This window comes from Coregonus clupeaformis, chromosome 30 (genome assembly GCF_020615455.1).
Source record: "Coregonus clupeaformis isolate EN_2021a chromosome 30, ASM2061545v1, whole genome shotgun sequence".
Classification (NCBI taxonomy): domain Eukaryota; kingdom Metazoa; phylum Chordata; class Actinopteri; order Salmoniformes; family Salmonidae; genus Coregonus; species Coregonus clupeaformis.
In genome coordinates this window covers 22616198-22641194 of record NC_059221.1, presented here as the reverse complement: position 1 = coordinate 22641194, position 24997 = coordinate 22616198, and the positions used below count along the sequence as shown (strand labels likewise).

Below are 24997 nucleotides of genomic sequence, written 5' to 3'. Positions count from 1 at the left end.
GGTCTGCGCTTACACAGAGCGGCCAGAGAGGGGCGCCGCGTGCCGTCAGACCTACCGTAGGCAGAGAAGTCCACCACAGTCAAGATACACGGAGCACACATAAGACACAAAGCAGGAAGGAGGAGGAGGAGAGCAGAGAGAAAGGAAGAGATTGAACTCACAGCAGACACCAGAGAGGGAAATTAGAGCAGAGGCAGAATCAACGACTACACGATAGGACCGAGGGAAAATGACACAGTGCTAGAACCCCACTGAGACAGTAACTGTAGTCATTAACATAATCATACTCCCCTCCAAGCTCTACAGGGGCACTGTGTTTTAATGAACTCCATCAGTTCTTGGATGTTGCTGTTGTTGAATATTAAATTACTCATAATGTACTTCATAAAATGATCTACGGTGCACTAGACTAGAACATTTAGCCCCACATTACCACTATGGACTGTTTAGAATTAGAATTTTGCAGTGGCAGTTTTGTGCTACATGTAATTGGTAAGCTTTATATTCCATCAACAATAGTATAATTCCCCCATACAAAAGAGTTCAGCTGTGTCATTTTTCACCCAGGTCCCAATGCACAAGAGAAAGCAGGACTAAACATTTCTGACAAATACACAATATTTAACAACAAGAAATTAAGAAGGAAGTGAGATTGTTTTCTAGAGATTTTGACAGTTCAATGATGGGCTAAATTATCTACAAAATATTTAAATTGCTATGAATTCTAAATGTCTAGACATGGCTCTATTTTCAGTGATGTGGTTATCAATTAGGGGACAATAGGTCCTCTATGCTGCTATTGACAAATATTCTACTGAAAGAGCAACTTTTTGTTGGGTGTTTGTTGACATCTTATTTCTTATGTTTTTATAACTATACAATTATTATTTTCAAGTCGGAATTATCCATTTATTCAATTAGAAAAAAATATTCCTTTTACGATTTGGTCCAGACCAAATTACATTCACAACAAAATAGTTTTTCTGGGGATGTATTATTTGGTAAATATTCCTCAGGTTAAGCATCCACAATCTTTAAAGCTTAGCAGCTCTCTTGTAGTTATAGCTTTAAGGCAATGTAGGCCTAAGTTAGCTTGTGTGAAATTCATGACAGGGTCCTCCTTCATGACAATACCCCGCTCCCCCAGGGTTCAACATACCTCTCCTCCTTTCATGTTCTTCATGCCCATTTCACCCTTCCCTTTCTTGCCCTTGTTCTTCTTCTTCTTGCAACAGCACTTCTTAACGATGCAGAAGCAGCAGGTGAGAATCAGGGTAGCAGCTACCACAGCGATGGCGATGATGGCCCATGAGGGCACTGAGATACACACACAAACGCAAACACACACACACAAACACATACGCAAAGAAACACATAACATAAAAAGAGAATGGTTTGACAGTTGACCAACCAATGATTTCCCCCTGCTGATTGATATGAGAGGCCAAAGTCATTGTATAGAGGCGCTAGCTTAGCTAACAATTAGATTTGGTGCAAATTAGATTCCATGGAATTAGATTCCATTAGGAACAACATCACCTGATCGATTCAGAATAATGGCATAATGGGGATGTCAATGGCTTCAGGGGGAGAACAGATCTAATTCCAAAGCCATTGTTTTTAGAGTATTATCAATAAAAGTAATGCAATCTCATCTGGACAGGTCTGGGTGTTAGTTGCTGTGCAACGTCCAGCCCCTCACCAGACAGGCACTCACGTGGGATCTTGTCGATCTCATTGAGGAACTTATTCTTGATGTCATCGAAGTCGCCGTTCTTGACAGCCTCTGTGGAATTGTCAGCTGCGGTGGAGGCCACGGGGCCAGGGGCCACAGTTAAGACAGCAGCCCCGGTGGGCTCAGGTCCGACCATGGCTTCAGGCTTTTTCTTGAACAGGTTCCACTTCATCCTAGACGGCTAGGCCAAACACAGTTCCTATGAATAGAGAAAGAGGGCTGTTAACACTGAGTCATGAAGGCCACATACAGGTACTTCATTATACCCTGATGAAGACAGCTTGTCTGTCGAAACGTTGGTTATTAAGATATTAAATTATTGCATCTGAGCTCCTAGAGTGTGCGGCTTTCCTTTTCTTTTTGAAGTGTTTTACGCCGTCAGCCAGCACCTCGCCTAAATAGGTGTGCGTTTCTTTCGCCTTTATCCACATACAGGTACTTAACATTCTGGACAATCTTGATGATTGAGCAAGGCTGTTACTATTTAGGTGCATCATTTGTAATGAGTGTCTGCTAAATGATGTAAATGTAAATGTAATACTACAGTACAGTGGCTCCCTTTCAGCAGCACATTGTATCTATCTTTGCATTTTGCATCATGAATGCATGAGCCAAAACAGTGTAGAAGTATGAATAGTGTGAAGTTAGGTGCCAGAGCCAGCAAAAGACAGCTTTCATTCTCTGATGCTGGCTCTGTGCGTGGTCAAAACAGTTGTTTTGTCACAAAGCTATTATCAGGGCTAGGAGTCAAACTGCGACAAACAGCAGCGGAGTGTGAGCAGCATTGTGTCAAGTGATGAGAGATTGAGCTGGAGTCAGATTCAGAGAGGGGCTGTGACTTCTCTCTCTGATTTCATTAAAGCCATTGCGATATGGGCAAACAAAAAGGATTTCTAATTTCTCAATCGCCAATCCTCTGCTCCACTGACGGAGATCCTGTCTGTCTCTATTGCTGCATGTGAATAATTTAATGAAGTTGACAACAGAAAGGGTCATCTTTATATTATTCAGGGGGAATAGAATTAGTTATAAATGTAGTATGACGATAGAATAACGTATGTTTGCAACGTTATACAAGTTGATGTTGCATAAGACAAATGGCTTGCGGAAAGACTGCAACTACTAAATTAGCTAAGCGAAAGAAGACCATGAGGGGATAACAAATCATTTTTGAAGTGAGTCATAAAAGCCATAGTTGTATTAAAAACACATTTCGGCAACATTTAAGAGGGAAATTCACCCACACACATACAGTACCCTACAGTAACGGTCAGTTAGGATTCTATTCAAACACTATAGTGTTTTTTTTAAAGAATGTTTGGAGAAATAAATTGCATTGTGGGGAAGACCACATTACATTAAGATTTTCTCTGTGGGGAAGATTTTCAGTCTACAGACAGGAGCTATGGTGTACCATCATGCCATCCATGTCACACCCCATGTAAACAGTGTTGTCCCTGACATCTCGCCTAATAGTTTCTCCTCTTTCTCCACCATCTTGCTCATCCTAAATGCTCTGTCTGAAGACTCTTGAGGCAGAAACTGTCTGGATTTCATTGCTCTTCCATTTAAACACATTCTATCTTGTTGAAATACAGTAGATACTTCACAGAGTATCTTAAATAAGACATTTTACATTTTAGTAGACGCTCTTATACAGAGCGACTTACAGTAGTGAGTGCGTACATTTTCATACTTTTTCCATACTGGTCCCGCCATGGGAATCGAACCCACAACCCTGGCGTTGCAAGCGCCATGCTCTACCAACTGAGCTAGACATCAGCTATGCCCTCTCTCATCCGATTCACCTGCTGGAATGATGTTTCAGATAACACCTCATAATGGAGATTCCCCAATCCACTGCAGACTCCCGGCATCTGATACAAGCTAGCCTCCACAAGCAAATTGCCTTGGATGATAATAGCGCCTTGCATTTATAGATGCTCAGATGCATTTACACACATATATCTATCCTTTATAAGATAAGTTCTCCTTTAAAACAATCTCCATTCATCCCTCACATTTGTTTAATTAAATGTTAGACATGTACTGTTTATCATTAAGTTAGAAATAAACCCCTATCGTATAAAGCTATCGTATAAATACAGTAGATACTTCACAGAGTATCTTAAATAAGACATTTTACATTTTAGTAATTTAGCAGACTCTCTTATGCAGAGCTACTTACAGTAGTGAGTGCATACATTTTCATACTTCTTTCATAATGGTCCCCCGTGGGAATCGAACCCACAATCCTGGTGTTGCAAGCGCCATGCTCCACCAACTGAGCTACACGGGACTACACATCCCGCCACCACACATATAAAATAACTTATTTATTGAGGAAAAATGTACTTACTACGACTATGATATGTGATCCTCACCTAGCTATCGTAAGATGAATAACTGCAAGTCGCTCTGGATAAGAGCGTCTGCTCTAAATGCCAATGTAAAATAACATCAAAGACCTTGAATGTTCAGCCAGCCTGTAAGCCAGGGGTGTTAGGGGAGGTGACCTGTCTGTAGTTGCTCTGCCCAGAATTGCTAGTAATTGCTGACATCCAGCCACTGGGGGAATCAGTGTGGATCCTCCATCTGTGTAGGCAAACCCACCCAATCAAATTCTTACAAATAGCATGCTGCGTTTGATTGGCTGTGGGGCAAGTCTGTTACAAAACATGTCTGTTACAAAACAGATATGTCAAAAGTTTGATGGACTGTATCAGGGGACAGACATTGTTAAACATGAGGTACGTGTCACACACAGCCAACAACAGTCATCATAGTCCAACTCTTGGCTGTGAAGACTTAGTGTTGGGTGTTTGGGTTGTGTGAACAACAACCCAGTGATAATCACCAGCCAGCCAGGCTCTAAGGCGGGTAGATTTATCCTTCTGTTTGACCCTCATGGCAGACTAGGCTAGGCAGAATTGAATTAACATTGGCAGAGATGTTGCGGTGAAGCATTTTATCTCTTCTCCTGTCGAAGGGTGGCGGGCCGTGGAAGGGCTTGGAGGACCAGGGTTAGTCCAATGCTTCATGGCAGCCATTATCCCTGCTTTATGATCAGCTCTTACCACTCACTCCTGGTGAATTAATTATACATGGTGTTTTCCCTTTGAAGGAGGCTTTAAATTCAATGAGAAATACCTCCTTTACAACACAAGCCAAAGAAATAGCCAAACAAATATATCAATATTTAGAACGTCTTTCTTCTGCCTTAATGTCCTAACTATATTTGTACAATAGCCTGGTCAATATCTTATCATGAATATGCTGTCTAAATACTACATGAAATGCAGTCTTCCATGAATAATCTTGTTTGCCTATACAACTGGTCTGGACAGAGCTTTTCTAAACCTTGCCGTCACAATTCTAAAGTAAAACTGACTCTGTCTAGACATATCCTTAGAGGCAGCATATCAGATGAACAAAACATTTGCAAATACTTACTTTCGCTGCTTTAAATGAAAAATATACCAACTAAACAACTAGCTACAGATCTGTGACAAGAAGCAGCATCAACTGTAGAGCCACATCTCTCAGTGTGTTTCTCACTGTTAGTTAGTGACTCCTCTACTTCTCCTCATAACTTCAAACAAAATGGCTGTGCTCCACATCCCTGAGCAACATGGTTCCTGGTATGATCTGGCCCTTATCACTAAGCACACTGCCTCAGACTTGGATGGGAATCAAGGACTCTTAGCCTGTATTCTTCAACTGCATATAAACAGACTGGAATAAAGAGCAGCTCTCTGACACTGTGTTGTTGACTTCAAATAATCACACCACAAAAGGTAGGAAATTATACAGCTCATTTCTGGTTTGCAGCATTTTTTCTAACTACCAGCTGAGATGTGGATGCTAGGGGAATTACTGTCGGTAAGTAGAGGAGAGGAACGTGGCTTTTTCAAATCAACAATGTTTTGGTAGACTCAATGTTGGAGCATTGTATAATCTACAGTTCAATATTTACACTGTTTTACTGACGAATGACGGCAAAGCTAGCTTAGGCAGAAAACTTCAATAAAGAGGCACTCTGTTCAATTGTCATTACCATGTACATTAGTAATGGGGGTGTATCTTGCTATGGTAGAGAGAAGGTATTACAGTAATTATAATATAATTGCTGCACTACTTTGTTTTAGTATTTATAGGTCATTTTTCTTTTGGGGTTTTAAGCCCTTGAGTCATGAATAAAGCAGATTCTAGTAACACCTCAGTGTGGACTCTAGAAAGCTCTCTCTATATCTATCTTTCTTTCTATCTATCCATCTTTCTCTCTCTCACACACGCACACACGCATACATGCATGCAAACACACAACATTGTGTTTCCCTTGTGTGTTCTGGTGTTCTCTTGGCTAACATTGTCACGCGTGTATGCGGTCAGCGAAGTCAAACGCAGGACACAGAGCGGCTGGCAACGTACTTTTACTGAACACAGTAAATATAGTGCAAAAACAACAAACCTCCAAACAGGGAGGAAAACACAATAACCCGTACACCAAAGCAACTGCCGGAATGACAAAGAACAATCACACACAATAACCAATGAGAGACAGGGCGTAATATAGGGAATACAATACAACATAATGGGAAACAGGTGTAAACAATAAAGACCAAACAAGACAAACACCGAAACATCGATCGGCAGCAGCTAGTACTCCGGGGACGACGAACGCCGAAGACTGCCCGAGCAAGGAGGAGGAGCAGCCTCGGCTGAATCCGTGACAAACATATTACCCAGCTTAAACAAAAGTGAAATGTAATTATGGGCCAGACAGGTCAATGGCAAAGAAATCCAAACTCATCCCTCTGAACCCTTCAAAGATGCCCGTGGGCAAGGTGCTTAGCTAATTACCCTACCACAGTCAAGCAAGGTCATAGAACAAACCAAAACATACTGTATCACATAGCTACAGAGATCATACTTTACCGTCTGTGGATGATGACATACTTAAGACATACACTTAAAGAAATACATGTACAGTATGCTGAGGAGGAAGTGGATGTGATTAACATACTACAGTACAGTACTGGCAGTGTGACAACATCATCCATGCTGAAGGGAGTTTCCTGCCTGGCCTGTTAGTAGCTCCATCTATATGCATCATAGCGTGTCTCTGTTTCTCAGAGGGCTGATTAGCACGCCGGTCAGTCCTACTAGAAAATGACCTGATGACAGAGGCCACTGAGCAGTAGTAGTACAGCCGTTTCATTACACAACAACAAGTTCCCTGACTATAATTAATTAACACACTCCTACAGCCAAATGGACGTACACATTCCTTGTTTTCGCCTGGTCCCTGACAACCTCACCTCCATCCTCCATCCCACTCCTGCACAGCTGTTTGCCAGTGCCCTGTCTGTGTCCGGATGTGAGCTAACATTTAGATTATACTCCCTTTTACTCTACTTGGAAGGAAAATACATCATTCTAAACCAGTCTAAACCATGGAAAATACATCATTCTAAACCAGTCTAAACCATGGAAAATACATCATTCTAAACCAGTCTAAACCATGGAAAATACAGTTTATATTCCTCTGTATATTCAGCTCAAAATGGTCAGTTTGTGTAAAGGAATAATTGGTCACAGGAGCATGTGGGCTGTGGCTCGGGGGCAATGTTGCTGGGATGCTGGGAGCAGTCAGGCGGTAAATTAAGTATTGGACGGTGGGCATTGTGAAAAGGTTGTTATATTCACAAGGACCGCTAGCTCAGCTAAGGTCAGCCATAGTGATGGTTGGTTGTTGTCAGCTTGGTTGGTTATCAGTTAGGGTAGGTTTGACAGCATTGACGGGGGCTCTGTGAGATACAGGGTGATGTAATGTATGACCCCAATGGAAGCATTAGCCCCCTGCAGCACAGCAGCCCCCTGCCTGCCATCTGGGACTGTATGGGAGGTCGGTATGACCTACAGCTGATCCAGCCTGCATTCTCTACTACATGGAAATTGTACTGAGTGGTGAAGACAGTCAAGACAGCCTTTCCTCAGATAGTCCTTTATTGGCATGAGATTTGTGTATTTTCTAGAGAGGTGTACATATCTGTCCTTTCCATTTTAACACAATTATATCCATCCAAATTGCACTGAGCGACTCTAGGCGCAAATTAATTGCAATAAGTTGACAGAAATAATTGCTCCAAGACACAGCACAGCATGGCGACATCATAAACGAACATGAGCGTCTTGGTTACGCTAATGGGAATAGAATAAATATTGACTGTAGTAACGTTGATTCGCTCCTGGAGTCCTGACCAATGCCCTCCCCTATTTGAGCTGATCATCCCAATCCTATAAGAACAGAGGGACATTAACTTAAATTAGGAGCCAGACAGACATTGTAAGGTTGAACAGAACACCCTTATTGGATATAGCCTATTGTGGTTGTTCTTTATTCGACTGAGTACCCAAGCCTTCACTCTAAACATATTTAGCCCCTCCTCCTATAGAACAACTCTTATACTTACTAGGCTTATAGGCCTACTTTGGCTGATTTGTTTCGTGACCATGTTGTTTTGCATTAGAATGCTAGCCAACAGGCCAACTTGAGTTTCCACGCATCTCAACTGACTCTGAGAGGAGTTGAGCGGAAAAGGCTTGGGGTGCCGTTTCAATTAGATATTATGTGCAGATTTGTTTCTTAAACTCTTTACTTCCCTTGGCAAGGCAATTTACCCCTGCTGAAATGGACCGGGGGCTCCCAGAGCCTTAATGGCCTAGTTTGTGCACAAGTTTTAATAGGATTACTGTGAAACTACTAGAATGGCTGCTGCCTCTGCTTATTTACCATCTGAGGGTGGTAAGAGATGGAGAGGCTGATCTGGACTGACTGGCTCTGAAACTAAGTTATTTCGAATATTTGGTTGTTGAGATTGCCACAAACGTCTCATGAGTGCAGTCATTCTGGATATTTTTCGGACTGAATATACAGTATCATCAGTACAAGAGACAGTGGAAAACACTTTGGTACTTATCTGGGTTTCTTTCAAAGACAGCTGGCTGCTGAATATGTCACAAATCACTATGTTTAATTCATGTCCACTGTGTTTGGTCGATGATGTCTAAAGGTGACATTTGAAGTGTTATCTGCCAGAGAGAGACATTCTCACAGGCAATCCTCTTACATAGCTAGCTCAATGTTTGAAGTGTTTGCCCTACTTTCTTTGACAGTATTTTTCGCTGCAACCTCCTACACAGTATCTGCAGTCAGTTAATCTGCAGCAGCAATGTATCTGTCTCCAATAATCAATATTTTAGGGGAATGTGATCTAAATAAAGCTCTGTACTTCAGACAGTAGCTGTTCTACTAATACAGCCAACAACCATAATGCAGCAAACAACAGTCATTCTCACAGCAGGTTTATTGAGCTCTTAGCTCAGTCCATAATGAGTACAGAGTCAGACTTTTACATTTGGCACTAGTAACAAAGCATGTATCCACTGCTTTGGGGCGCTTTCAGCGAATGTCAAGAGACTATGGTCAAATCTTAGACAAAACCTTTATAACAAAATGGTAGAGTGCCCATATTCAAAGGGCTAAAGACAATGTAGAGATGGTGTACTGCAGTTTGACTCTGACCTGGAGCCTTCTGGGCTTGTGCCACACTGAATGCCCCCAATAGTCTAGTAGTGTATTAGTCTGCAATTAGGGAACCGTAATTTATTTTAATTAAAGCTTGCAATTAAATTAATAGGCATTGAGCGGCAGTATCCAGCTGACTCATCGCAGCCCTAGCCCTGTCTCATCAAACCCAAAGGCACGCTTGTCTACTAGTGTTAACCTGTCTCAAAGACCACCTCAGAGTCCATTGGTTTAGGATTAGTAATACAGCATGCCATAGGGTTGTGATCTTTACTCTGAAAGATATGAAATGAGGAATCTAGTCTCTGGGTATTAGACAAACATTTGATAGCAATAAGACATACAGTAATGCACCATGAGTGGTCTGGAAAGGGTTTAGCTTATCAGGTTTCCACACCAATGCCTAGAGTAGGTAAGAACATTCTTCCCCATCGCCAATTCTTTCATTCCTGTACAGACAGGGATCTCCCCTGCTTACTGCCTTATAACCAGGGAGGGTGACATTTTCACATTCATACAGCCATTGATCACCACTACTTTGTCATCAGCACTGCTTGAGCAGTCCCCTAGGAGAGGACATTTACAGAGACATGGAGTCACACACACACGCACGCACAAACAAACACGCACGCATGAACACAAACCCCCGCTGTGAAATGTATTGTGGACACCTGACAGTCCAGCTAAAGTTCAATACACCTGCAATACAGTGCAATCCATGTCTTGTCACGGTCGATAGCTTGTATAATTTCTTTCCCTCATGTCACTTCAACTTTAATTGTCACAAAACCATTTCAGGGATCCGGTCCCATACATTAATGGATTCTGTCCTTAGAGCCCAGGATCAGGATGTCAAAGAAAAAGAAAAGCTTGTGGATGATCTGTTTGAACTGAACCAAAGAAAAGCCTTGTGGATGATCTGTTTGAACTGAACCAAAGAAAAGCTTTCTCTAACGTTTAACATTGTGTCCTGACAGTCCCAAAGGAAAGATTTACAAACCGGCTGGCGTGGATAAAACAATGGTAGCTAACTCCTACCTGCAGCTGATTGTGACTCAGCTATTATCTGAGCGGTCCTTCAGAAGACTCGGGGTCAGGGTTGCTGTTTGAATGCCGAATGAGGCCTGGGCTGGGATCATTTACAGCTAGGCTATAATCCCATGTTCCTTTTCCTCTCCCCCTCCCCCAACCCCATTCCCCAGACTGTCCCCAGATAGGCCGATTAATCATACTGCCACAGAGATAGTGAGCCAATCTGCATGTGAAGCTGTAGTGAAAACAGAGAAAGAGCCGGGCTTCTGCAGCAATGCAGATAGGACGACATCTATTGGGATCCCAACAGCCTCTTGTTTCAAAATGGAGGGCAAACACAATGGATGTTCCTGCAATGATAACCCAAGGTTTCTGTTACTGGATGACATTCCAAGTCACGTTTTATAAAGGATATCTGATGAGACCATGTTTAAGAGCCCTGTGATAATAACCATGTTGTCCAAACATAATGATGACACATTATGAATGGAGAGAATAATTGGAAATCTCTAACTCTCATTGTCATTAGCAGAGAGACTCAGTCCCCTTCTTTTCAGTAAATATACAGCTTATTATCTAGCCCAAGTAACTTCTGGACAACAACACAACCCAAAGCTATCTGCAGATCTAAAAGTGGCACATTTAAAGCGGCATGCTGCTTATCTTTCACCTCTGCAGATTAAAGAGTGTTGAAAATGCCTTGTCAGCAGCATGGTGGTTGGCGGAAGGCTGGGATTGATGACAGGGCCTGGACCTTCACTCTGCCACTCTCTGACCCACCTGCCTGGCAGGCAGCGCAACATCACAAGGCCAGACAGCCTCTATCACTCTCTCACTCTCACCTGGCTGGCATGAAAAGGTGGACAGCTGAGCAATCAGAAATGTTGTTATTGTTGAGTTGACGTATCAGAGGAAAGAGTCACACATACTAATCATATGCATTAATGTTACCTCTGATAGCTGGTAGCTTTGCAATCTGCAAACTTAATTTGGACCCTGTGAGATTCTTAGTAGAGAACAAATAAAAAATGTATTCTCTGGGTTCAGCCTTTGAAAAACATCATTTAGTCTCGTATCAACTAAAATATTCTAAGTTCAAAGAGAAAACTAAATCGGGAGGGTTAGAGTTAAACCTGGTTTTTGGCTTTGATATTTGTTCCAATGATCTGCTTGCTGTTGCTAGTCGTTCGTATATTAGAGCCGTGGTGAAGGGAGAAATAGTATTATCCCTCGTTTCTCATAGCAAACAAGTCCATACCTAATGAACCGACTCTACATTTGCCTTTAAGACTGTGCTGGGTAAAGCACTGGAATCATGAAGAATGAAGAAGTATGCATTACAACTCAGGAATTACACACATTAACCCACATACAAAATAGGCAATCACTCACGAATGAATATGAAAATCATGATTGATTCCACCCAGGAAATTATTAGGGAAGCGGCAAGTATCTGACAGCTGTCACTTGCAGTACTGGGCTGTCTCTTTACAAAACAGCAGCAGGAGCTCTTGAGATGAGAGCAAAATGGACACTGCAGTGGACACTGTATGTACACTGTTAGATAGGAGGACAGGACACACAAAATAGTTCAAATGAGGCTCTATTTTAAGTTTATTTTAGTGGGACACCAGCTGTTAATTCATGGTAGAAGCTGACAAAAACCAAAGCTGGTGGACTTGAAAAGCAGAGACAGACTGTCTGCATGTAGTCACCAAGGGATTCGTCAGGCTGAGCTATGGGTGCAAAAGGGCCCAAATTAGCCTGTCTAAATGTTTTGGAGGCTGAAGAATGACACAGTTTTGACAGTTATCTTCCAACATCCAACAGTCCGCAATCTAGGTAATTTTAAAGCAATTCTTAGCCAAAATCAGAAAGTGAAGGGTGTTGTTTTACTGGTGCCATTGATTTCAGTCAATTATGGATTTCAGGCCATGAGGGTGCTTTTTCCCAAGGTTTTCCCTCCCGAAACTGACATGCTCATTTGTTTTCATATGAGATGTATTGCAAGTACAAGTTGAATGTAAAAACACACAAGATAAATCACTGTGTAATTAATCATTTTCAATTATTCTTAGGCACCCTTTTACATGTGGTGTGGTACTGTGATAGTCATGTGACCACTCGGACCCCTGAAATTGATTAGCTGAGTGTGAGTGGTACAACAGCAGAGACTGAGACTCTGTCTCCAGGGACAGGATCAACGTGGTTGGTTGGTTTGCATTTCAGGAAGTCACTTCAGGACACAGAGCCTGGTGGAGGGCAGAGACTGTAATCTACATAAGACGCTTCACTTCCACTTCCGATTGAACGGCAGAAATACTTACACACTTGATTCAAATTACCATGTAATAACAATGAACATATACGGCTCTCATCTCAATGAGATGTAAAATGACCAACCAATACATGTATCCTGATTCAAAGGCACTTTGTGATATTTTCATATAAGAAGGCTGTATGAAATAATCAATATCCTTTGCTCTGGTGCAGAACTCCATCAGTATACTGTCCTGACTGTGTATGGGCAGACTGCTGCAGAGCAGAGCCCAACAATGAGAATCAGCAACACTGTCGAGGTGTGAAGTGACCAGCCCCAGATAGCCAGGGCTTTGTCCTTGGAACTGTCCCCTTCACAGCTCTGCCTGCCTGCCTGCTGGCCTGCGCTGGCTACACATCGCACAGGACAATTCGGTAAAATGTTTTATCCTACAGCACTTCATAAAACCCCCATGGCCCCTCTTCGGTCTCCCCTCTCCATCCTCCTCAGCATATCGGTCAGCCTCTGTCTTATCTGCTCCTCCTCTGTCCTGTCTTAGCCTACACACAGAGTCTGTTTGAGTACATAGCAGACCCTAGGCTCTTGCCCTAGCATAGAACAGGTACAGACAGTGGAATAAACTGGTGTTTGTTAGGCGGGGTGCCGTGTGTTTGTGGCTGCACCACGTTGTGGTTCCTGACAGTGCAGGACAGGGTGAGGTGTTAATAGATACTGGTGGGATAAACAGAGCAGCTGTCAGCAGGGCTGCCTCCTGGAAATATTCCAGGAAAATAGGTAGCTACTCCACTACACTACACACAGAGCCACCCAGGCTAAATGAGCCATGATCAATGAGAGTGACCTACTGTATATTCGCAACCATAGTGTTCATTCAAAGTGCCTAAAGCAAAATATAACATTTCCAGGTCCCAAGCCAGAACTGCAATCGGTCATAGTACAAACTGAGTTAAAATAAGGAGCTAAGAGGTTTGTAAATTACATAATTTCACAATCTTTTAGAATCTGCAAATGTCACAAGATCAAGCTTGTCACAAAAGACCAAGCTTGTCACAAAGGTTTATACAGTATGCACTAGAAAAGAACATGCAAAGCAAAGAATACACATCACTTGACCAATATTCTCCAACTGTATAATACAAGCAGAGATCAGATCAATCAAGTCACAGTGCAAAATCCAGCCTCCAGCACCAACAGAGTTTCCTTATCTACAGTACAGTTTCAGCACTTCAGCACCGGACAGCGGCATTTAGTTTCACTCCTTTCCATTGTATAGTCTTCAATATTCCCCGATAAGGAGTTAAAGCCAAGGGGGGAAGAAAGGTTAGAATACACCTTACCAGAGCAATCTCCTTGATCCTGTTATCCACGATGGACGGGCCAACCCATTCACCAGAGAGGCACTTAAGGGTTAATGTAACAGTGCCTAACTCCTTATTAATAAGGTCCCTCGATCGCTCGCCCATCAACCCAAGAAACTGCAGTCTTCCTCTCACTGTTCCTGCTGCAGCAGTACTCACTCTCCTGTACACACACACACACATGAACGTACACACACACACACATTCTCTCCCTCTCACAACCCCCACCCTTCCTTCTCTCAATCCCCTCCTCCTCGCCCTCTTTCCACTCTGTGCCTTTTTTTTGCTTCCCCCACTGAGTGAATCCCCCCCTTTTCCCTCTCTCCTCTCCCACTCATCTTCCACCCCCTCCCTCCATCCCCCTCCCTCCACTCCAGCGCTCTCTCTCTCTCACTTACTCAGCCTCCTGATTTGCGATGCTGCTCACACTGTGCTGTATGCAGCACTCCTCTCTGCCACACTGCTCAAACACTGAAGGGCAACCCGAGAGAATCAATATGCAATACTGTCAAACCCACATCAAGAACCTAGCGGCATTTGAAACAAACCCCACCCAAGACTTCTGGGAATTCTACAGAGTCTAGCAGCTCGGGGAACGACACAGAGTTCAGAGTTCAGCTGTAAAATATGTGTCAGGGAAGGAAAAGGAGTGGAGGAAGAAGACAACATGAGAACAGGATCGGGGGGAATAGAGCCAATGGGGAGAGTAAGAGTCAGTAAAAATGGATGTAGGGTAGAGTGAGGGAACGGGGGAGAATAGAGAAAGCAGAGGAGAGATCCCATTCTGTGGCACACACACTGCAGCAAGAAGAGGCAGTTTGACACTGAAGGAGTGACTGCTGACAGATTCTCTTTCAGACGCTCAATAGGCTCTTTGAAGCTGGGAGTTTGTTTATACTACAGCTACAGCACATGAATAATGCAGTGGTCCACTGTCTCACTCACACATACACACACCTACACACACACAAACACTCACTAAAGTATTTGCAGCAGAAATGTTATTGTCATGGATGCATGGAACAATGTTAACTTAAACGTAGTTATTATTTTCTGTAATGGCTCAAATCCAACTGGCATCTCACAAGTAGCTATAAAGAGATTGACAGAAGCTGTGATTCAGCAGTGGGTCTTGCTGACCAAACCTTTCTTTGCCACACCTTTTCCAAACTGCTGTGACAACAGCAATGATGGATCACAGTAATCACCGTGGCAGCAGCAGTAGAGAGGCCCTACAAGATAATTTATGTATTACTGTAGCAGTACTGGTTGATGTAGTCATAACAATCACAACAGCAGTAGTCATTTTGGAGGTGCAGCAAAACCTACAGGACATTAAAGGTAGTCCAAAACATTGCAAACACACTCTCATGGATTTCTTTCCCTAGCTTACTGTTTCAGACCTTCATTTGGGTTGTCTTAGTACTGGCACAATACATGTATTTTTCCTCTTTTGCAGCATTTTTTCTATAGTATATGATGCTGTCTCTGTACGTTAGGACCTTTGCTGAACCAGACAATTCAGAGCCCTCTTGTCTTTTTATAGTGTGTCACGGAAAATTATCATCTTCCCATAAGGGAAGCTGCCTCCTAAGTAGCCGCCGATGAGCACTCCAAAATTAAATCAATAAGGCCTCAATCAGTGGGAATGAAACGGAGAGGGGTGGCCTTTCTCAATTTCACAACCCAGGCCTGGAGAAACAAGAGCAAGTGTAATTTGTTCTCTGCTCCTGCAAGACCTGCCAATAGTAATTTCAATTGGTTCCATGTTTAATAGATGGTTACTAGGCCGGGCTTGGAAATTATCCAATAATTATGAGTCAATTCACTGAGTCTGTCACAGTGATTTGCCATGTACAGGGCTCTACAGTGTGACCATTTTACTTGCATATGCGCCTAAATATTTTGCTGTGCGACCTGGAATTTCTATTTAGGAGCACCAGTGCGCCTAGAAATTCAAAAAAAATCGATACAGTTACATATTGCGATACTTTCACTCCAAGTATTTTTGCTAGCGCTAGTCGGCTGTACCTGCCCAAAACTCTGATGTTTTTCATCCTATAGCTTGTTCTCCATCTTCTTTTTAAATAGTTATCCAACATGACTGATCAAAAATAACTTTTTCGTGCTCTCTCGTTTCTCTGCAGCAGACATATACATTTTTTAAATGTGTGTCATTTAGCAGACGCTCTTATCCAGAGCGACTTACAGTTAGTGAGGGCATAATTTATTTATTTTATAATTTTTTTCATACTGGCCCCCCGTGGGAAACGAACCCACAACCCTGGCGTTGCAAACGCCATGCTCTACCAACTGAGCTACATCCCTGCCGGCCATTCCCTCCCCTACCCTGGACGACTTGTGCGCCGCCCCATGGGTCTCCCGGTTGCGGCCGGCTACGACAGAGCCTGGATTTGAACCAGGATCTCTAGCGGCACAGCTAGCACTGCGATGCAGTGCCTTAGACCACTGCGCCACTCGGGAGACAATATGTTTGGAACATGAAACCGCAATAAAATTGCAGTATTTAATCTTAATACATATACAGTGCCTTCAGAAAGTTGTGTTACAGCCTGAATTTAAAATGGATTACATTTAGATTTTGTGTCTCTGGCCTACACACAATACCCCATAATGTCAAAGTGGAATTATGTTTTTAGACATTTTTAACAAATGAATTACAAATGAAAAGCTGAAATGTCTTGAGTATTCAACCCCTTTGTCATGGCAAGCCTAAATAAGTTCAGGAGTAAAACTCTGCTTAACAAGTCACATAATAAGTTGCATGGAAAAACGTTAGCTGACATAGGCTAGTTGATCTGGATATTTCTGACAAGTTCTAAATAGCTCTCTAAGGTATGCAATGACTAACATGACAAGAGGAACTGATGATGCACTACCCAATTTCGAAATTACAACTTTCAAGAGTAAGTTTAAAGCTGGACTGAGTTTCTTTTTTCTTTGTGCAGTGGAGAGAGACAGACTGAGACAGAGACCGAGAGAGAGAGAGAGAGAGAGAGAGAGAGAGAGAGAGAGAGAGAGAGAGAGAGAGAGAGAGAGAGAGAGAGAGAGAGAGAGAGAGAGAACATGATCTGATTGATTGGTTGGTGGTGGCACATGCCTGGCTCGAGCCATAGCAATAGAAAATCAATAACATTACAGATATTATACATTGCCTAATACATACAGTGGGGGAAAAAAGTATTTAGTCAGCCACCAATTGTGCAAGTTCTCCCACTTAAAAAGATGAGAGAGGCCTGTAATTTTCATCATAGGTACACGTCAACTATGACAGACAAAATGAGAAAAAAAAATCCAGAAAATCACATTGTAGGATTTTTAATGAATTTATTTGCAAATTATGGTGGAAAATAAGTATTTGGTCAATAACAAAAGTTTCTCAATACTTTGTTATATACCCTTTGTTGGCAATGACACAGGTCAAATGTTTTCTGTAAGTCTTCACAAGGTTTTCACACACTGTTGCTGGTATTTTGGCCCATTCCTCCATGCAGATCTCCTGTAGAGCAGTGATGTTTTGGGGCTGTCGCTGGGCAACACGGACTTTCAACTCCCTCCAAAGATTTTCTATGTGGTTGAGATCTGGAGACTGGCTAGGCCACTCCAGGACCTTGAAATGCTTCTTACGAAGCCACTCCTTCGTTGCCCGGGTGGTGTGTTTGGGATCACTGTCATGCTGAAAGACCCAGCCACGTTTCATCTTCAATGCCCTTGCTGATGGAAGGAGGTTTTCACTCAAAATCTCACGATACATGGCCCCATTCATTCTTTCCTTTACACGGATCAGTCGTCCTGGTCCCTTTGCAGAAAAACAGCCCCAAAGCATGATGTTTCCACCCCCATGCTTCACAGTAGGTATGGTGTTCTTTGGATGCAACTCAGCATTCTTTGTCCTCCAAATACGACGAGTTGAGTTTTTACCAAAAAAGTTCTATTTTGGTTTCATCTGACCATATGACATTCTCCCAATCATCTTCTGGATCATCCAAATGCACTCTAGCAAACTTCAGACGGGCCTGGACATGTACTGGCTTAAGCAGGGGGACACGTCTGGCACTGCAGGATTTGAGTCCCTGGCGGCGTAGTGTGTTACTGATGGTAGGCTTTGTTACTTTGGTCCCAGCTCTCTGCAGGTCATTCACTAGGTCCCCCCGTGTGGTTCTGGGATTTTTGCTCACCGTTCTTGTGATCATTTTGATCCCACGGGGTGAGATCTTGCGTGGAGCCCCAGATCGAGGGAAATTATCAGTGGTCTTGTATGTCTTCCATTTCCTAATAATTGCTCCCACAGTTGATTTCTTCAAACCAAGCTGCTTACCTATTGCAGATTCAGTCTTCCCAGCCTGGTGCAGGTCTACAATTTTCCACCATAATTTGCAAATAAATTCATTAAAAATCCTACAATGTGATTTTCTGGATTTTTCTTGCTCAATTTGTCTGTCATAGTTGACGTGTACCTATGATGAAAATTACAGGCCTCTCTCATCTTTTTAAGAGGGAGAACTTGCACAATTGGTGGCTGACTAAACACTTTTTTCCCCCACTGTATTCAATGCACATACAGGGTTTTGGTAACACTTCATTTTAAGGGGTCCTTATTACAGTGTAATTACACTGTAACAAGTATTGTAATTATTTGTAATAATTAATAGTTACACTGTAATAACAACATGTAACTGGTGGTAATTGCAGTATGTAATTACAGAGTGTTGACAATGAATGCTTGTTACCATGCTTGTTATAAATGTTAAGGTTTCCAATAGCATCCCAACACACCATATTTCATCCTCCACAAACCATGTGACATTGACACAACTCTGCAATAAAGGGCTCTGGAGTCTAATTACATTGTAATTATGCAGAAATGACATGTACTCTGTGTTGTACTAGTGGGTTTATCCTCCTATTTGGATGGCACATCCGGAAGCCATAAAATTAGGGCCAGGTTATCAGGATGGGTAATGTACTATAGAAGTACACATTAATTACAAGTAAGTACCCCTCAAGATACACTTCATTTTAACTAGCTAAATCCTGTATAACACCTAGTAATTACATTGCACTTATGCAGATAGTACATGTACTCTGTGATATACTTGTGGGTTTATCTTCTCACTTGGATGGCAAGGAGGTTTAGATTGTCATAATGGGTAACGTACACATTCATTATAAGTTATTATTTTTATTATAATCTGTGATGTTGTTATGACAGTGTAACTATGAGTTAGTACATTAACTACAATACTTGTTACAGTGTAATTACACATTGTTTTTTTCTCAATATAATGGCAGATGGCTCTGGGGTCGTCCAGTATAAAGGACAGAGGGTTGGTCAGGGAGCAGTATCTGTCCTCCCAGGCGATGCTCTCCTCTGGCCTTTATTAGCCCTCGCTAGGCCCCCGAGGCTCCAGGCTGCCAGCACTCAGGAAAATGACTCTGAGTGCTGGAGATGGGGAGAGGAGAGCAGTGCGGGTCCCCGTCCTTTAGTCAATCATGTCTCACTCTCTCTCTCTCGCACGTACGCACGCACACGAAACACACGCACGACACACACACGGCTCATATCGCCACGCGTATTCCTCTTCCTCATAAGACCACAGTGTGGCTCCTCTCTGTGCCTCAGAGACCAACAGGGACATTTGGGCAGATGGGACTCTGGGTTGGACCACACCTGTCTGTGGTATTGTAGATTATCTTTTCTAAAGGTGGTAGGTGTAGTGCCATTCATCAATTAGGATTGATGATATGTAGAATACATTTGAGTATCTTGTGGTGAAAATATATCCATATTTTTAGGAAGGCAATATTTTTGCAGTGACTATGATAACCATGCAATATGTGTTGGGAAGTAGTGAATTACATGTAGTTAAACTAGTAATTCAGTCAAGAACAGCCTTAACTGAATGACAACTAAGACAGAATGCAATGTGGAATTTTATTGAATAGTTTGGGGTATGGCCTCGTCTCAGAGGAATGCTCATTGGAGCCAGATACTGATGACAGGTTGCCCTATGCTGGGCTGCATAGACTGAAGTTAATAGGTAATTGACATTCGGCATGCTTGCTAATGGTAAAGAGGAAGAGAGACGTGACGCTATTCTGATGAGGTAACATTATTAACACTACCATATAAATACCTGCTATGCTTCTGGGGTAACATGAACACTCCAAATAAATACCTTCTATGCTTGTGGGGTAGCATGAACACTCCTATATAAATACCTGCCATGCTTCTGGGGTAACATGAACACTCCTATATAAATACCTGCTATGCTTCTGGGCTAACATGAACACTCCAAATAAATACCTTCTATGCTTGTGGGGTAGCATGAACACTCCTATATAAATACCTGTCATGCTTCTGTGGTAACATGAACACTGCTGTGCTTATGAAGTAACGTAATAACATTACCATATAAATACCTGCTATGCTAACAAGGTAACATAATATATACTATAAATACCTGCTACGCTAATGAGATAACATAATATATACTATAAATACCTGCTATGATGAGGTAACTTTAGACACTACCATATAAAAACCTGCTCTGCTGATGAAGTAACATAATAACACTACTGTATGGATACCTGCTATGCCCGTGAGATAAGAACTGATGTGAATGATATTGTGCTTGCTAGATTAATTTAAAAGTGACAAGCCATTCAGACAAGCCTTCCTGATTGAACCTTCGTAAACTACATTTTAACTACATTTTTTCAGTAGCTTGGTGGTAGTTGAACTAAATTCAAACTAAATTAATCTAGCAAGCACAATATAATTCACTCAAGGCTGTAATCGCTGCCAAAGGTGCTTCAACAAAGTACTGAGTAAAGGGTCTGAATACTTATGTAAATGTAGCATTTCATTATTAATACATTTGCAAGCATTTCTAAAAACATGTTTTTGCATTGTCATTATGGGGTACATTTTAGAGTAAGGCTGTAACTTAACAAAATGTGGAAAAAGTCAAGGGGTCTGAATACTTTCCGAATGCACTGTATGTGGTTGCTCCTTAAGGGGAACAGATTTTTTTAAAAAAGTGTTTAATTTAGGAAATCTGTTCCCAAGTATTCCCACACATAAAATAAAAATGATATATGTGATCATGTCATCAAGGTATGAAATTCTATATTTTTTAAATGGCTATGTTCCGCCCCCCTGACCATCCTCTCCAACAAAAATCGTACCGTGGCTGAATCTAGTTGCCTACCCCTGTATTAAAGTATGGATGGACTGACAATCAGAGTGAAATCTCAATGAAACATCAACATGTCTGTTTCAGCCCTGGACAGCTCCATTCTGGCACTGGGTAAGAAATGAAACACTCTCAGAAGTATCTGGGTGTGTGACAGGCTATGTGGCAGGACATTCAGTGTGTCTATCTGCTCAGTATAGTCCATATCTGAATCAGATTATTACAATCACCCTCACCACATTCTACTGTCACAATACAATTGTGTTACTTTAGTAATGACAGTATAACTACACAGTAGCAACTGTGAAACTGAGTTGCAACTCACATTAGAAACTGTCCAACTGCGCAGCAACTCACAGTAGCAACTGTGAAACTGAGTAGTATGAGAGAAAAACGTACATGTAACATGTTTACCTGCTTTGTTTAATATTAATAGTTAACAATTACATACTTAACAAATAGTAAGACATTTCTGTTCTACTAATGCTGTGTTTTTGTAAAGGGATGATTCCTACTCCAGCTTCCTGCAGCTAGTCTAGGCGTGTGGTCAAGGACATGGGTTTTACTCGAGATAGGGGTATCTGGAGCTGACAATTGATTTAGGGATGGCTAGGTGATAAAACCAACAGCCATATTCCATTCTATGATTAGTGGTGTGTGAGAGGGAGATGTCTCCGGTCTGACTGAGCCTGCATTTTCATAGACTGAATTGGTGTCTGTAAGGTACCAGGGATGAGATCTGTCATGAATAGTTGATAAGAACCTCGTCTTGGGGCCAAACCCTGGTTTCCATACATTGAGAACAGTCTTCACAGCAGATACTGTCTGCTGTGAATTATTCATTTCTTTCATACAAATCCTAACCTTTTGACCCATTCTACACATCTGCTGTTTGTCATGTAGACTAAGAGGGTGTATCGTGCTATAAAATATATTTGTATTCTTTGTATGTCAGAGCTCTCGGATCAACGCTCAAGAGTGTTGGGTCGACCAGCCTCAGTATTGCAGAGCACTCACTCCATTCACGTGTGTGGGTGGTGTGACCTGCTGCCTTATTAATACGTTTTGAATAAAGTAATATCCTGATTGGTGATTGACCTTGTCTCTCCTCATTATTGATTAGAATTTCCACGACAATTCTGGCGACGAGGATGGGATCTGCACTTCACCTGTTGACCGCTCCTGAAGACCTGGGTAAACTGTGCACAGGAGATCAGAAATTGGTATCTCGGGGAAAACCACGCTTCTGTAGAGCAGCTGGACCTGCCTATGATCTGAGAGGAAGCGGGCACAGGTGGATGCCAGATCCCGAACATAGTACTGCGAGAGGTGAGCTTGGACAATCTATCAATAAGTGATGTCATGTTAAGAGAAAAAAAGATATATATATTAGGGCTGTCAAAAATAGCGCGTTAACGACGTTAATTAGTTGTTTGCTGTTAATTACGTCAATTTTTTTAACGCATTTCACGCATGCGCAGTGTGACAAATTATTCAGGTCAGGAAAGTGGTTGGGAGCTAGAGGCGAGATGGAGCAAGGTGAGCAAAGTGGGCCTATTGACGGATTCAAATATAAAAAGAATGATGATGGTACAGTTAACAAGTACAAGGTTATTTGCAAGATTTGTAAGAAGGAGTTTCAATTTCACCGGAGCTGTTCAAGCTTGAAGTACCATGTCAACGCCAAACATGCGTTTGCTGGGCCGTCAGATTCAGCAAGTGGTTTGCGCCAGACCACGCTGAATGTTTGCAGGCAATTAACAAAATCAACCTCAGATAATTTGACCAACACAATAGCAAAATGGATTGCAAAGGATTGTAGACCCATTAGCATTGTAGAAGACTCAGGTTTCCTTGATGTTTTGCAAGTGGCGTCTCAAGACTCATTCTATAAGCCACCGTCAAGAGCCACAGTTATGAAGAAAATCCACGAGCTCTATGAAAACGAAAAAGAAAAAAGGGAAAGAGGTCTTGGCTCAAGTAAATCATATCGCCCTGACAGGAGACCATTGGACATCAGTGAGTAACAACAATTACCTCGGAGTAACTGCACATTTAATCAGTGACACGTGGGAACTGAAGTCTTTTGCGCTGACTATATTAAAAACTGAGGAGCGTCATTTTGCGGAGGCTTGTAAAGAACAGTTCCTGTCTGTTGCACGTGAGTGGGACATCGAGGGCAAGACTACAACCATTGGGACTGACAGTGCACGCAACATGGTTGCCGCAATTCGACTTACACGCTATGAACACATGAACTGTGTCGCTCACATGGTGCAGAGAAGTGTCACAGTGAGTCTTGCTGACAGCGGCTTTGTAAATGCTTTGGCCAAGGCTCGCAAAGTTGTCGGTCATTTTAAGCACAGCCCAGCAAATGCTGCGGAGCTTCAAGCACAACAAGTCAGCCTGGGAAAGAAGCAAGAGCCATTGATCCAGGATGTTCCAACACGTTGGAATTCGACGCTGGAAATGGTCAAGCGCGTGAGCAGAAATAAAGAGGCTGTCATCGCAGCCCTGGACAATCAGGAGCACAAACTCGTTTTGCCGACCGCAGCAGAGTGGGATAAACTGCAGAGGCTGGAGACACTTCTAGAGCCATGCAGGTAAATCAGTCTGTAACTTATCAAATAACATCGCTTTGATTATTTTCTGGAATGAATTAAACCAAGTCAAATATCAATAACATGTATCTATGTAAAAAATAATGATGATGATAATAATAATAATAATAATAATAATAATAATAATAATAATAATAATAAATGTTGATAACCACTGTTCTAATAATACACTGTCTCTGTGTGCATGTGTGTGTTTGTGTGCGTAGGTATGTAACTGAGCTGCTGGGTGGAGAGGCCTATGTCTCCTGTTCTGTGGTACTACCTTCTCTCTGCCACTTGCGTCTCAAGATGGAAGCCTGTGATGAGGACCCTGCATATGTGGTGAGATTCAAGACCAAGTTCAAGGAGGACCTAGCATCCCGTCAAGAACAGCTCAACAATGCATGGCTCCAGATTGCTACAGTTTTGGATCCTCGTTTCAAAGACTTGAAATGCCTGCCCAAGACAGACAGGGAAGAGGTGTGGACCACACTTGAAGGGATGCTGCAACAAGAATCACCCAGAAGGTCTTCACAGACACATGATGATGGGCCACCCAGGAAGAAAATCAGCCTTCTGCAAATGGGCTCAGATTCAGAATCAGAAGATGAAGAGGTCCAACCTGCCATACAGAGGTACAGAGCAGAGCCCACCATTAAATTGGAGGACTGCCCCTTGAGGTGGTGGGCATCTCATTCAGGAGCCCATGAGAAGCTGGCCTCACTAGCTCACAAATATCTAGCCACTCCTGCAACCACTGTTCCCTGTGAACGACTTTTCTCAGTTGCAGGTCACATTGTGAACAAGAAAAGGTCAGCTTTACTTTCAGAAAATGTGAACAAGTTAGTTTGCCTCAGCAACTGGCTGAAAGATGATGAAGCTCAGTAGATTTGAAAGGTGATGTTCAAACAAAAAGACCAGTTTCAGTGCAACATGTTATAGTAGTTAGCAACTGGATTTTTGAGCAACTGGATTAAAGAATGGAGGAAAAGGTAAAAGATTGTTCTTTGGTTTGATTTAAAAGTTTTATTGAAAATGTTTTTTTCCACAGATGACTCAAATTGTGCAAAAATGTGGTAGGTCACTGTTATGATTTGACTACATTTATTGCTTTCTGTTCAATTGAATACTGTAAATTGTACATCCTGGTTAAGAGGAATGCCAAAGAGGAAGTGATGGA

At 42.2% G+C, this 24997-nt stretch overlaps 2 protein-coding genes across 5 annotated transcripts in view; one reads left to right on the top strand and one right to left on the bottom strand.

The window, feature by feature from the left end:
- Positions 1 to 24997, bottom strand: part of LOC121545624 (synaptotagmin-2-like) — a 91675-nt gene that overhangs the window by 14491 nt on the left and 52187 nt on the right. For 2 of the 4 annotated variants that reach the window (XM_041856305.2, XM_041856307.2), the window contains exons 1-3: positions 13977 to 14195; positions 1718 to 1934; positions 1160 to 1317 (exon numbers count right to left, since the gene is read on the bottom strand). In XM_041856305.2, the coding sequence (XP_041712239.1) occupies positions 1160 to 1317; positions 1718 to 1907 (348 nt within the window). In that variant the 5' untranslated portion in view covers positions 1908 to 1934; positions 13977 to 14195. Of the gene's footprint in view, positions 1 to 1159; positions 1318 to 1717; positions 1935 to 13976; positions 14196 to 24997 lie in introns of those variants that run through there. The other 2 variants (XM_045209484.1, XM_041856306.2) reach the window with 1 other exon arrangement.
- On the top strand, positions 23254 to 24714 carry LOC123482295 (zinc finger BED domain-containing protein 4-like). Its single transcript, XM_045209485.1, has 2 exons — positions 23254 to 23820; positions 24045 to 24714. Exons 1-2 carry the CDS (start codon positions 23435 to 23437, stop codon positions 24703 to 24705), a joined length of 1047 nt encoding a protein of 348 aa, XP_045065420.1. The 5' UTR covers positions 23254 to 23434; the 3' UTR covers positions 24706 to 24714.